Source organism: Suncus etruscus, chromosome 13 (genome assembly GCF_024139225.1).
Source record: "Suncus etruscus isolate mSunEtr1 chromosome 13, mSunEtr1.pri.cur, whole genome shotgun sequence".
NCBI lineage: Eukaryota > Metazoa > Chordata > Mammalia > Eulipotyphla > Soricidae > Suncus > Suncus etruscus.
In genome coordinates this window covers 28,026,890-28,041,764 of record NC_064860.1, presented here as the reverse complement: position 1 = coordinate 28,041,764, position 14,875 = coordinate 28,026,890, and the positions used below count along the sequence as shown (strand labels likewise).

At 35.8% G+C, this 14,875-nt stretch overlaps 2 protein-coding genes across 2 annotated transcripts in view; both read right to left on the bottom strand.

The window, feature by feature from the left end:
- Nucleotides 1-14,875, bottom strand: part of FAM162A (family with sequence similarity 162 member A) — a 497,431-nt gene that overhangs the window by 276,773 nt on the left and 205,783 nt on the right. The gene's annotated exons all lie outside the window — the stretch shown is intronic.
- The window catches only part of PARP15 (poly(ADP-ribose) polymerase family member 15), a 36,756-nt gene that overhangs the window by 921 nt on the left and 20,960 nt on the right, over nucleotides 1-14,875 (bottom strand). Inside the window, exons 9-12 of the mRNA XM_049785539.1 lie at nucleotides 13,120-13,326; nucleotides 9,394-9,600; nucleotides 8,139-8,272; nucleotides 784-958 (exon numbers count right to left, since the gene is read on the bottom strand). Of these exons, the coding sequence (XP_049641496.1) occupies nucleotides 784-958; nucleotides 8,139-8,272; nucleotides 9,394-9,600; nucleotides 13,120-13,326 (723 nt within the window). The remainder of the gene's footprint in view (nucleotides 1-783; nucleotides 959-8,138; nucleotides 8,273-9,393; nucleotides 9,601-13,119; nucleotides 13,327-14,875) is intronic.

Genomic DNA, 14,875 nt, shown 5'->3' with positions numbered 1-14,875 from the left:
ATATGAGAGGAAATGAGGAAATATAAACAATCCAGTCACATGGATTTGGAAGATTTACATCATGTAAATGGCAATACAAAGATAATATCCATTGATGATATAAACTAATGTAATTTTCTTGAGATATTTGGTTGGTTTCAGATTGTGTTATGAGGACATTTTTCCTAGACAGTTTATTTTCCCATACGCTCTGATTGTATCTCTCTGTAAAGCTTCATAAACTGTCTATATTTTTCTCATTTGTTTGTTTGTTTGTTTTTCAATCATGCCCAGTGGCTCTCAGATGTTACTCCAGGCTCTGAACTTAGAAATTGCTCCCAGTAGGCTCAGGGGACCATATAGGATGCTGGGAATCGAACCTGCATCTGTCCTGGGTCAGCCGCATGCAAGGCAAAAGTCTACTGCTGTGCAATTGCTCCAGTCCTCAAAATGTGTGCCTTGTGTAATATTTTTATTTTATTTTATTTTATATTATTTTATTTTATTTTATTTTGGTTTTTGGCCACACTCGGTGACGCTTGGGGGTTACTTCTGGCTATGTGTTCAGAAATCGCTGCTGGCTTGGGGGGGGACCATACCAGACGCCAGGAAATCAAAACGCAGTCCATCCTAGGCTAGTGCTTGCAAGGCAGAAGCCTTACCTCTTGCGCCACCACTCCTCCTTGTGTAATATTTTTAAATAATTTCTCCACTTCAAATGAGTCCCCTTTAAGACAAACCATAACCAATGAGTTCTTGTGGTTCACATCTCATTTGGATAAGATAGATGACCCACTTTCTTACCATTCTTTCCAGCATAACTGCGATTAAAGCCATTTCTGTTGATATAAGGCACCGAATTAACATCTGTCCCATGGAAGAGTTGCTTTTCATTGATTATGTTACCATTCTTGGCATCCATTATTTCTTTCCTAATCTGGTAGGTATTCCAAAGGTCTAGATTCTGGATCCTCTTAATCTGCAAATAAATCAGGAAGAACACTTTAATACTACAGAGAGAACTTTGAAAGATACAACAGATGAAACACAATAAAAAATGTTCATAAATAGAGGTTATATTAAGAGCAAATTTAATCTCAGGAGGTAGTTTTCTGTATTTAGAAATGTTTTTACATCAAATTTTTCACAAAGTAGATCCTATGAAAATACTAATTAATTTTGACATACACCACATGAAAGAAAACTGTGGTTTTATGTTAAGTTCTCATGATAAGAACTTAGTCCACTTGTCACTACAACTTCTGCTTTGTCATTGTACTTATTTATTGCTTTGTGAGCATATCTGGTGATACTCAGGAGTCACTCCTAGAATACCCTTCAGAAATTACTCCTGGCGGCACTTGCAAGACCATCTGAGATTCCAGGGATTGAAGCCTCTCAAAACTTAAGCACCTCACCCACTGTACTATCTCTCTGGCCCTGCGTCGTCACTTTAATTCCTATAATTAACCATGTGACTTTACCTCTCTTCAGGCTTTCTGGGATACTAGCTTACTTTACTATGTTTTACAAATTTTTTATTAAATGGCATGAAAGAATTAAATTTATAAAAAATAATTCCACTCTGGGTTAGTTGGAAGTGAGGCATTAATTCCAGAATACGGGATCTCCTTGCAGAGAAAAAATACCATATTTTTTGCCAGACTCTAGAAATTGGCCTTATGAGTTATGATGGAATCTCCTAAATTATAACTTTCAGGACCCAAGATGAATTAGATAAATCTAGAATGAACTAGAAAATGTGCTTAGTGTAAAACAAAACAAAACAAAAACCTAAGTAAGGCAGAACCAAAATGTGGGGCATTCTATGATTCAATGGCTAAAACTACTTCAAATAGTTTTAATTTAATGTCATAGAAATAAATTTTGGGGTAAAGTAGACTATTGTAAATCATAAGAGACAAGAGGAAATAATGATAAAATTATATTTAGAAATGATATTTGAGTGGAGATGGTGAATTTTAAGAATGCTCTTTTGAATTATGGAATAGAGTGGACTTTTTATTCTTGATATAAATTTGTTAATTTATCATCATGAGATGATATCACTGTTCATTTTGACAGTTTTTTTTTATTATAATAATAATTTTTATTTTGACCAAAGTGGATTACAAATCTTTCACAGTAGTATGTTAGGTACATGTTGACATTAAATCAGGGGAATTCCCACCACCAAAGTTGACCTTCCTCCACCGCTGTTTTCAGCATGCATCTCATATCCCCCTCCCATACCCCCAGGCTGCTAGTATAAGTGGTCCTTGAGGGTGTTTTTATGCTAGAAAATATGCATTAGAATATTTGGGTTTCCTGATGAACGTAACTTACTGTTAAATGCTTCAGCACAAAAAGAAACGTAGGGAATGTAGCAGAATGCTGAACCTAGTTCGAAGTTTGTGTATATTAAAAACCTGGGTAACAAGCCTAATGTCAAGGAATATGGCAGATAAACCACATTTCATAATAATGTTTTCATGTAAAAGCTCCTTCAATACAATCTACTTCTTCTTTCATGTCATACACTGGCAGATTACTGAAGACTTAATTTGAAAAGTCCACTGAAGCAATTTCTCTAGTTAGAGGTAACAACACAAGGTAAATTTCTGGGTCATACTGCAGATACTACTGGTCAAGCAGACAATCTTGCTCAATCTGATTAATCTGATTTGGCAGCTCAGAAAAATATGACAGTAACCCAGTACAGAGGACTGTCGTTGGTATTTGAACAAAATTTATTAGATGTTTAAGAATACAGCATCAAAGAGCCACATACTTGAATCACATTGCTTTGAGAACTTATATTATTAGATATGTCAAATCATTTACATCGAAGGTTTTTTAAAGAACCAGTTGTAAAGTGCAGATATAATACAACAGGTAAAACAATGGTCTTGCATGTTGTCAACCTGGGTTAAATCCCTTGTAGCATATATAGTTCCAAGCACTACCAGGAGTTCTGTGGTCAGAACCTCATAGCCATGTGCTCTAGGATAAAACCTAAAGGACTGCTAAGTGTGATACTAAAAATATTCCATAGAGTCCAATGGTATAAATTTTTTTGTTTTTGTTTTTGGGGTCACACCTGGCAATGCTTAGGGGTTACTCCTGGCTCTATACTCAGAAATCGCTCTTGGCCGGCTCGGGGGACCATATGGGATGCTGGAATCTAAACCACTGTCCTTCTGCATGCAAGGCAAGTGCCATACCTTTATTCTATTTCTCCGGCCCCCCCAAATTTTATATTAACTTTATCATATGTCTAATTTTGATACTATTTTCCATTCTTGACTAACATGGGAAGTTTCTGAGGAGATGGTTTCAGTGCTATGAATAATTGTGTCTCTTTATTAAATGATTCACTTTAGATTCGTAAACATTATGACCCTAGCTTAGGAAACTAAAGTACAAATCTGTGGTTTACTGCTAATTTACTACATAGGATCATGTTTGTCTGTCACTGAATTAGCAATAGAACTGGGTTATTTTTCTTCTTTTCCACTTTTTTTCAACTAGTGTCTTATCTGAAGATCTTATTTCTAGTATACTTTAGCATTTAAAATTGATAAGTCCTTTTAGTTTCATGGAAAACATAGGCTGCTTTGCAAGTAAAATGCAACAAATTGCAAAATTTACTGAAAAATTTGTTATTATGAAAAAAGGGTGGGCCCGGAGAGATAGCACAGCGGCGTTTGCCTTGCAAACAGCCCATCCAGGACCAAAGGTGGTTGGTTCGAATCCCGGTGTCCCATATGGTCCCCCGTGCCTGCCAGGAGCTATTTCTGAACAGATAGCCAGGAGTAACCCCTGAGCAAAGCCGGGTGTGGCCCAAAGACCAAAAAAAAAAAAAAAAAAAAAGAAAAAAGAAAAAAGAAAAAGAAAAGAAAAGAAAAAAGGGAGAGTACTAAAAAATTTAGCTTTATTGACCCAGAGTGATAGTACAAGCAGTAGGGTACATACATTGCATGCAACTACCATGGGTTCTCTCCCCAGCATCCTGTATTGTGCACACAAGAGTTACCTCTGAGTGAACCCTGAGCACTGCTGGATGTGACCCAAAAACAAACAAAAATTACCTTTACTCAGAGTGAAAGCATATAAAAAATGAGGAAAGAAGGAGAAATATATTCTGGAGATGATTAATTTATAATATATGTTCTTAAAATTTTGGATCCATATCTAGTGGTACTCACTGGTTACACCTGGCTCTGCCTCAGGTATTACTTCTGGAAGGTTTGGATGACCATACAGGATTAAACCTGGTCAACTGTATGCAAGGCAACCACCCTACTCTCTGTGCTATCACTTCAGCCCCTGGAAATGACTAATTTAATCACAAAATCTTAATAACAATACATTAGGTCACTGGGATCACATTATGGAGTTTTAACCAGAGATTTAGATATTGATTTTGAGTTATCATTATTAAAATCATTGAGGTAAACGGTAAAATATCATTCTCTAAGTGGCTTCCTGAGAGGTAGCTTGAGGAAGCAGCACACAAATCAATGGTAATGGAATTCAATCTGCCTAAACATATGTGACTTGCAGTAGAACCTTACAGGTAATATCAAATCCCAAAAGTGTGGCCTTGTTAGCAGGCATCCATAGCCCAGCCATGAATTAATCTCACATTCCCCTAAAGCTGCTTCCAGAGACTTTCCTAGCAACAGGAAGACTCTTTTTGTCAGAGAGACTCACCTTCATACTATAAAAGTAACAATTCACAAAACCCTAACAGAAGTAGTGGCTGAAGACATACTCAGTATTAACTCTCTATATAATCTCCCTGAAAAGAATTTCAGAATAGAAATGTTGAGGATGTTCAACAAGCTCAAAGAAACAATGCACACATGGCCAACAAAGCACAAGAGAATATGAGAACAAATTGTGAAAATACAAACAGCAATGGCAGAACTGAGAAACTTGATAGGCAAAATAAAAAATTCACTGGAAGACCTCTCAGCAGAGTAACAGCAGCTGAGAACAGAATAAGTGAGCTAGCAGAAGAGATACCAAAAAAACTCCAAACAGGGGCCAGAGAGATAGCATGGAGGTAAGGCGTTTGCCTTTCATGCAGAAGGTCATTGATACAAATCCCGGCATCCCGTATGGTCCCCTGTGCCTGCTAGGAGCGATTTCTGAGCCTGGAGCCAGGAGTAACCCCTGAGCACTGCTGGGTGTGACCCAAAAACCAAAAAAAAAAAAAAAAAACCTCCAAACAACAACTGAATATGAGGTTAAAAGTCAAATAAATGAACAGATCCAATAAATGAACTTTGGCAAGAATTCAAGAGAAACAACCAAAGAATCATTGTGGTTATGGAGAACAAGGAAGACAACACTTATGAAAAAGCAACAGCCCAAAATCTCAAAGAAACAAATGCCTTGCCACATAAACTTTACAGACATATTCTCATTCATATTTGAAGAACACAACTCCATAGATTAAAAACAGCCCCAGAACTACAGAGACTCAAACCACCATTAAGAAAAGAGCTAAAGAGGTCACTTTAAGACTAAATGAGTGCCACAAGTATACCAAGCTTCTACAGAAGATGTCACAAGAGTCAATGACAATAATCTCACTCAATGTTAATGGTCTAAATGCACATAAAAGGGACAGAGTGGGAGGGTGGATTAAAAAATTGAACCATTCTGCTGCCTACCAAAATAACATTGAAGTCAGAGAAAACAAACTCAAAGTTAATTGTTGGAAGACAATACTTCAAGATACCTCCTCAAAAATGCTGTTATGGCCATGCAACATAAGATGACAGACTTCCAAAAGATTATGAGATAGCAAAGGTCATTTCTTAATTATTTTAGAACATGTGCACCATGAGAAGATCATATTTCTAAACATATATGCATATATTGAGATACCAGGGAAATACTTAAAACAAATTCCTATAGATTTGAAGACCATTCATAGCAGCACAATTCATCAACCCCTCTCAACTGATGAGCTAAACTGAAGTTCAGTAAGGAAACACTTTCTTTGAAGGGAGAAATGAAAGTGAGGGACTTAGTAGACATAAATAGGTTTTTCATCCCCCCTTCAAAGCCAAACACATATTTTTCCTAATCCACGTAAAACATGCAGGCTAGACTGCATGCTGGGACACAAAAACATCTCCAAAAAGTTTTAAAGTAAGAAATCATACCAATGATCCCCTCAGAAGATGATGCACTAAAAATAAAAGTTAATCACAAACAGAAAGGAAGAAAAACTCAGACACCTTAAAATATGTCATTATTGAAAAACCAATGTGTCAAAGAGAATGTCAAAGATGACCTCAAAAGTTTGCCTGAAACAAATCAGAACGAAGATATGAGCTAACATAATTTTTAAAATCTCATTAAGAGAAAGTTCACAATTATGCATGCATCAGGAAGGAAGGAAGGAAGGAAGGAAGGAAGGAAGGAAGGAAGGAAGGAAGGAAGGAAGGAAGGAAGGAAGGAAGGAAGGAAGGAAGGAAGGAAGGAAGGACAGACTCACATAAATAACTACAAAAATGTAAGACTGGAAATGACCAACAAAAGGAACAGAAAGTACTCTGGAGGAAAGAAATAATAAAACTTGAAGCAGAATTGATAAACTCGGAGTTAAAAAATGATCCAAAAGATCAATGAAACCAAAAGCTAGTTCTTGGGCCCAGAGAGATAGCACAGTCGTGTTTGCCTTGCAAGCAGCTGATCCAGAACCTAAGATTGTTGGTTCGAATCCCGGTGTCCCATATGGTCCCTCGTGCCTGCCAGGAGCTATTTCTAAGCAGACAGCCAGGAGTAACCCCTGAGCACCGCCAGGTGTGACCCAAAAAAATAAAAAATAAAAATAAAAAATAACTAGTTCTTTAAATATATAAATAAAAGCAATAAACCATTAACAAGACTTAAAAGGAATCCTAATATACTGATTCAAAAATGGAAATTGCACATCACAAAAGACACAACAGAAAGTAAAAGGCTCATAATATTACTTTGAGAATCTTAAGGTTTATGAAATTAAAGAACCTAGAATAAATAATAAAATTCTTGGACTACAATATTTTCTAAGGCAAACTAAAATAACTAAACAGATCTATCAGCTTCAAATAAATCAAATGGAAATCCAAGGTATACCACAAAACAAAAGTTAATGCTTCGATGGATACTCTAGCAATTTCTTTGAAACCTCTAAAGAAGAACTATTACAAATCATTTTTCAGGGTCTTTCAGGACATTGCAGAAACACTCCCAAATAGTTTCTATGAAACTAACATCATTCTGACACCAAAATCCATACAGAGATACCACAAGAAAGAGAATTACAGACTTATATCCTTTGTGAACACAGATGCAAAGATCCTCAAAAAAATTCTAGCATATAGATTTCAACAATGCATCAAAACGATCATACACTATGACCAAGAAGAATTCATTCCAGGAAAGCAATAATGGTTTAATACACATAAGCCAATAAACATAATACACTATCCCAATCAAAGAAATATTATATGATTACATCTATAAATGCAGAGAGATTATTTAATAAGATCCAACACCCATTCATGATGAAAATAAAACCTCTCAACAAAATGTGAATTGAAGAAATTTCTTCAGTATAGTCAAAACCATTTACCACAAGTCCACGACAAATTTCATATTCAATGGGGGGAAATCCAAAAGCCTTCCTTCTAAGATAAGGCACAAGGTAAGGTTGTCCACTCTCACCACTTCTATATTCAATATAGTACAGAAAGTACTTGCTATAACTGTTAGGTAAGAAAAAGATATCAAAGGGGCATCCAGATATGGAAAGAAGACTTCCAAGTTCTCCTGTTTTTTGGTATGATACTATATTTAGAATATTAAAATCCTTGACTCCACAAAAATCTTCTATAAACAATAAATTTTAATAGTTTATTTAATATAAATAGATTTCTATTAAACAATATTTTATTAGAAACAATGGATTTTAATAGAGCAGTACAGCAACCCCAGGCTCACCAATCAAATTATTGCTCTGTTAAAAAAGAATAGCTGGTGATCTTCTATTCAACTCCTACAACCCCTCTCAACCACCACAACTTCCTGAGTATCACTTGGGAGTAGTTCATCCTGCCCCCAGTAAAAAAGAAATCACTCAGCAGCAGCTTTACCTCTATTATGGTGAATTTTGAGCAGCTCTGATTAAACTGGTTTGCCACATCTTGGTACTCTTGATGATGACAAGGTAAGACTTCCATGCAGAAGTTCTGTTGATTCATATTGCTCCAGTGTAAAGGGATCATAACTGAAAAATAGACATTTGAGAACTCCCTCAAATGCTGATAGACTTATCTACACAATCCACTTCCTATATTTCTTGCAAAGCTGAATATTATGTGGCTTTTCTTTACAAAATCCTAATTAATATGTTTGAGAAATTTATTATATATAGGAAAACATATTCTTCAAGGCAATCTACATCTAAGACAACCTAATTACTTATTGTAAGCAGCCCACAGATATATTGGATCTCTGAGGGCTGGAACTTAAGATTTTGTGTTATTTATTTATTTTAGTGTTAGGTTTATTGTTTGGTTAGGTTAGAGTAAGGGTTATGGTTGTGGTTAGGTTTAGTTCTAGAAAACCTGAGATCTCTTTCCATGGAACCTCATGGATTTTCTTCCCTGAGAGAATCAGCTATATCTTTCCCAGAAAACTGACTCTGAGAAACTGGTAAAATACAGGGATGAGAATAAATGTTAGCTCTAGCTTCTATTACATTATGTTGGTCATTCTCATGTTGGTATGTGTATGTTTGTGCTTATGTACTTCACCAGTCATAGCAGATCCAACAACACAGACCAAGTTTTGTGATGTGTTTCATAAGAGCTACATGAATTTATCTACTTGAATACAAGTTTGGAGTATGTACAAAACAGTGTTAAAGTCAATGCTGATTTAAAATAATGGAAAAAAGGCATGAAACTTTGACTTACCTTTATCTTTTGTGATACACTCAATAAGCAAAGTGTCTCCCTTTGCATTTATGGCAGTGTTTGTGAGCAAATTCACTGTGTAGGTCTGATTATTAATTCTAATATCTATTATATTGTTTCCAAATTTTTTTGCATTTTCCAGCTGCAGATTGGTTATTTTTCCAAAACAATAAAAAACATTGCTGTCCCTATACAGTATTACCACTCTACAAATTCCTGATAGTATCTGCCCCATACTCCTGTTCTTTGACTAATCTAGCTGTCTTTATTATCTTCTTAATTGTATTTATATCTTTCTGTTTTTATTTGATAGTTCCAAGAATATTAAGAAAATATTTTTGGGGGTCCAAAGATATGGAAACATTTAAATTCTTCCTTTTAAGCATTTCCTTAATAGTTAAGTTACTCTTCTCCCTAGTTAGTTCCTCACCTTTCTTTTCATCAAAATAGTTGCACTCAGCTTCACTACTATATGAATATTGTCCATTGTTAGTCAGATTTTGTATACAGGAGAAGTCATTTACAACATCTTTTACATTTTCATCACATGCTTGAAAACTTGGTAATTGTGTTTCCTTTTCAAAATACAAAGGATTATTTGTGGGAGGGGGCAATTTTTTTGTAAAGTCCCAAAGTGCTAAAAAGGAAAAAAAGAGAGAATTACACATTTCATTTTTTTTTTCTTATTAAAGTGTATATCCAAATGTCTTGAACAAAGTTAGGATTGAGTTGCCATTTGACCTAGAAATTCCAATTTCATTTATCTATCTCAGGAACCTCTGGACTTAAAACATACATTCAAAAGGACATATGCACATCATCACTTATTTTTGAAATGAGTACAATAGCTAAGATATGGAATCATTTTAGGCATCCAATGACAGATGACTGAATTATACATAATTTGAAACTTCAAGGAAAGGTTAGATAATTGTAATTTGCTATAACCAGGTTGGAACTGAAAAGTAGCATGTTGAATGAAGTAAGCTAGAGAAAAAAAAGTCAAACATAGAATGATCTTGCTTATCCATAATATATAAAATAATTAAAATAGGAAATGTAGTAAAGGGGAAATTCCTAGATCACCTTGGACCCCAGAGCCTAGGAATGAGAACAGAGAAGAAAAAAAAGATGGGAGGGAAGATGAGAAAGGGAAATAATGTGGCTATAGGAGTCTGCGTTTTGGTTATATTTGGTGTGTGGGATAGTGTTATACCTATACATCCTAAAACATAGACTAAACAACACTGAAAACATGAGATCTAAGCTGAAATAATCAAATGCCTCAGTGTCAAAAAAGGGAGTAGAAGAGACTGGTTGGAGTATGGAAGCAATAGTGATGGGAGTTTACACTAGTGGTGAGAATAAATTTAAAATATTATGTGACTCTAACTCAACTAACAATAATAATAAATTACAGGCTGTTCTTTAATTAAATAAATATTTTAAATTTCTTTAGGAAAATCCAAGTTCTTTATTTACTGGGTTATCTTGAAAACTCAGTTAAGCTTGATCTTTCCTACATGTCAGAGGTATTTGTATTTTAAAAAGAGAGAAGCAAAACCAAGAGAAAAAGGATTTCATGAGGAAAAGTATAATTAAATCATTCCTTTAAGTCACAGCCAACTGTACTACCAAACTTTATTGCTGGAGAAATGAGACTTGAAGAATGAGATAAAAAGAGGCTAAGACTCACAGCTGCTGCTGAGTTCTCAGATATTCAGAAGTTCCAGGAAAATCTTTGGTACTACTGATCCAGTACTACTTAGAAATTATAATGATAGACACATTGTATTGAGTATTTATCATGTTACAAGTATTGTTCTGAACTTTCTATACATCTGTTTAAAAGATAGGGAGCAGGGACATAGCTCAAAGGACTTAAGTCCATGTTTTTCATGTAGAAGGTCCAGGTTTTATTCCTAAAACCACATGGTCTACCAAGCATCAAAGGAAATGATCCCTGACTTGGCGTGATTTCCTGAAATATGAATTTAATTAAATAAATTAAAATCACCATATTTTTCTATTTCTTCTATTCAGAATCAAGACAAATGCTCTACAGATGAACCACATTTCTATTTCACTACTCTTAATCAAAATGTTCCTCTATGAAGACTAAATTTAATTTATAAAGTTCTAGATACTAGGGATGGGGGAAAATTTTCTAGATACTAAAATTGGTATGTTGTCACTACCCGCAAAGGTATGTCTCCATTTATTAAAGAAGCATGCACCAGATGTGGCTTTTGGCTTTCCTGGTGCAGTGCCTAATTTTCCTCCCAAGAAATATCTGCCAGGGGCCGGGCGGTGGCGCTAGAGGTAAGGTGCCTGCCTTGCTGCGCTAGCCTAGGACGGACCGCGGTTCGATTCCCCGGCGTCCCATATGGTCCCCCAAGCCAGGAGCGACTTCTGAGCGCATAGCCAGGAGTAACCCCTGAGCGTCAAATGGGTGTGGCCCAAAAAAACTCAAAAAAAAAAAAAAAAAAAGAAAGAAATATCTGCTAGAAGGCCCATTGGAGAATTCAATCATTGATCCTTGCGTGGATCACTGGCGATATTTCTGTCATACTTCTTACATGGTAGTGACTTAACATTTTCGCTTTAATTAGTTTCTGCTATACTACAGAAATTCGGCCTTAGCTATCCTGCAGTCATTAAAGGAATTTCAGTACCAAAGAAAACTGCTAGAAGTTTCCTGCTGGCTTAGTATATTTGCAACTCAAAGTCCAGCCAGCTATCTCTCTTTCTGTCAGCCTTTTTACTTCCAAGGCCAAGTCAAAACATAGCATCTTCAAGACAATGATCTTCTCTCCCTGCCTTTGAGCACAACAGCAGAATGATTTCTGCCTCAGGGACTTTCCCTGTCACTTTAAATACCTGCTTACAAACAGGTTTGGTCAGTGTAGAATTAGGCTATTTTACTAGGTATAATTATGTACCCCTTTCTTTAGTGTTATTTCTTTCTATTACCAGATCATAGGAAGTGGGTCTGAGCCCCTAGCTAGAATACTATTTCCCTCAGGTTAAGAATATTTGTTATCAGGAGTAAACCAGGATTCCTGCTATCCCTTAATTTACATCAGTAATGACACCTAGGGCCAGGAACTGCTTTGATATGTAAGAATTTAGTCTTCCTTTTATCCTCTAATTCCTAACTGAAACCTATTCTATTCTAAGGTCACAAACCATCTAAAGCTATGTGTATGTGTTCTAAAATCAAACAATGTACATTGTATTCCTTTCATGTTATGACTGCCTCTTTTTCTCTTTATATACTCCCTTGCCTGAAGATTAAATTAGTCCCACTCTTGCCAGAAATGTGTTTTCCCCACACATACTGCGTGTGGTATCATTATTTCATATTTCATATTCATCCACATCGTGTATCCGCTTCTCCCAGTGAGGATTTATGGACCCCACTAAGGTCTTGCTTAGGGACGCAGCACATCCCCAGAAGTATGTATTATTTTTTACTGAATAACATCCTTTTACTCTACATCTGGTAAGAGCATCCTAAATTTCTTTTGGAAAACAAACTTTCCCCTATTTTAGATAGTGGACCCACAAGATCAATTAGGCAGCATATGTTTTTTTTAGGCCAGGTAGAATAATTTTGGTTCCCTATCTCAATAATGACTTAATTTATCAGATCAACTAAAATTGGTGATCTTTTCAGAATGAATCGTAGGCCTTTCAAGATCACTGTTGTTCCCAGGCATTATATTTCTTATAGTGAGAAACTCTACTGGATTACTTTCTTTCCTTTTAGACCTGAATATACAAATATATGGACCAATGGCTGGTAGTGGTAAGATTTCATTATGCAAAGCCTGAGGATAAGGATAACACAGCAGGGAAAATAATAATAGATTAAAGGTGGGTGTGTAGTTTAGTGCATTATGTTCTATTTCCAGCACCACAAACAAGAAAGGAAGGGGACTGTCAGGAGAGAGAGACATATAAAGAAAACCATAGTGTATATATAATATCTACATAATACTTGGATTAAACTGCATATTAAAGCCAGGAAATATTGGATTTATACTCACATTAATCAATGTATTGCTTACACCAATATATTTGGAATTTCTATTACTTGCTACTGTAAGAGGAATAACATCAACTATTTTAATTTTATTACTTATCATCTTACATGCAACCTTGGAGACCGAGGGTTGAAAGTCAAATGACATGGAGTTTTCTCTTTGTTTCATATTGTCACAGAATATTTTTAGTAGCTCTGGTACAATGACAATAATTTTGACATATTGTAATGATGAGGTAGGATATTCCGATGCAAATTCTGCAACTGAACTGATGATGTCATCAGCAACCAAGACAGGATTTTTTCCAGCATTTCCTGAAAAATATTTTAATGTGACAAAAGGAAATTTTATCTGGTGTCAGTTCTCTGGCAAGAGTTAGCAAGTGAGCTAGGGAGAGAGTGAGAATGCTTGGATGCAGTAGGTGTGAGTTTGATCCTGGTACAAGATTGTCCTCTATGCTTCTCAGCAGCAACTCCACCCCTACCCCCAGCATCAGCACCCAACTGTACTAGACATGGCCCAAAATAAAACATAAATATTAAAGATTTGGTGCTGACAATGAAGAAAGCAACCTGCAAGCTGTGAGAGCTAACCATGGATGTTAGTGTCCAAAGTGAACAAAAATAATTTCATAGAATATCATCAAACATAGTCACTCTGAAATAATAATAAATTAAGACTCTATAATATATATAATTATATAGTATATAATAATACATATTATATACTATATATATGAATAAGACTACACAGTCAAGTTTGATCACAGTCAACATCATTAATACTATTCAGCCCCCCAAAATGGCCAAATGCTCCTCTCTCTTATCTTGACTAACTGAGCAATTATCACTGCAGTGCAGAGAAAATGACATGTGATTTGAATATTGAATATCTTGGTTCATTTCCTAGATTTCCACAGATAAATTGTATGATTTTGAGCAAGCCATGTGGTTCCTTCTTGTATTAGCTTGCTGAATTGTCATAGCAAAGTGTGACAATTGCTTAAGACTTGTGACTTACAGGGGCATCTCCCACCTTGATCACATGTCATGTAGACCCAAATTAGACCCCAGGGAATTAGACACCTACCTTCCAGCCTTGACTCCCGGATCCCAGACATAGCAACGACACAGTTCTCCACAACAGCTCCAGGAACTAAATCCCTTCCAGGGCACCCTTAATACTGCTCTAACACCAACATGTGCCAGTTCTAAAATGATATCCTGAGAACGAGGAAATGGGAACAACTTGATCTAAGAGCAGGTTGTACTACCTCACCAGACAACGATAAGACAAAATCAGAAGACTTGCCACCCCTTGATCTGTGTAAAGCTAAGATCGCTATCTACAGATGACTGGTCGTTACAACCATGACTGGACAGTACGCATCCTGGGACCAACAACAAAGCTCTAGTCGACATTTTAGTCTACTATCTGTACAACAAACAATATCTTTAATGCCAGAGATCTGACTGAGACAATTGCAACTGAACGGGTATTCTGGAAACAACAAAAGACTCTATCCCTGGCTCCATCCTAGGAACAGTGCAATGACCATGACCACCAACTACAGAAGATGGATTAAAACGACACGGAAGGAACAGAACTCCTAGAACCACAAAGAAAGGCTTCATCATAAGCCTTATATATATATATAAAATAAAATAATATAACAAGATTAGAAAGGTAGTACAGTGGGTAAGGTGTTTTTTTCAGGCAGCTACCTGAATTCTGTACCCGACGATCATATATATCCCCCAGCATATGATAATTAATTATATTACAGCAATATAATTAATTATATACTATATTAGTATAATATGTAATATACAAATAATTAATAATTCAGAAACTAATCTAATA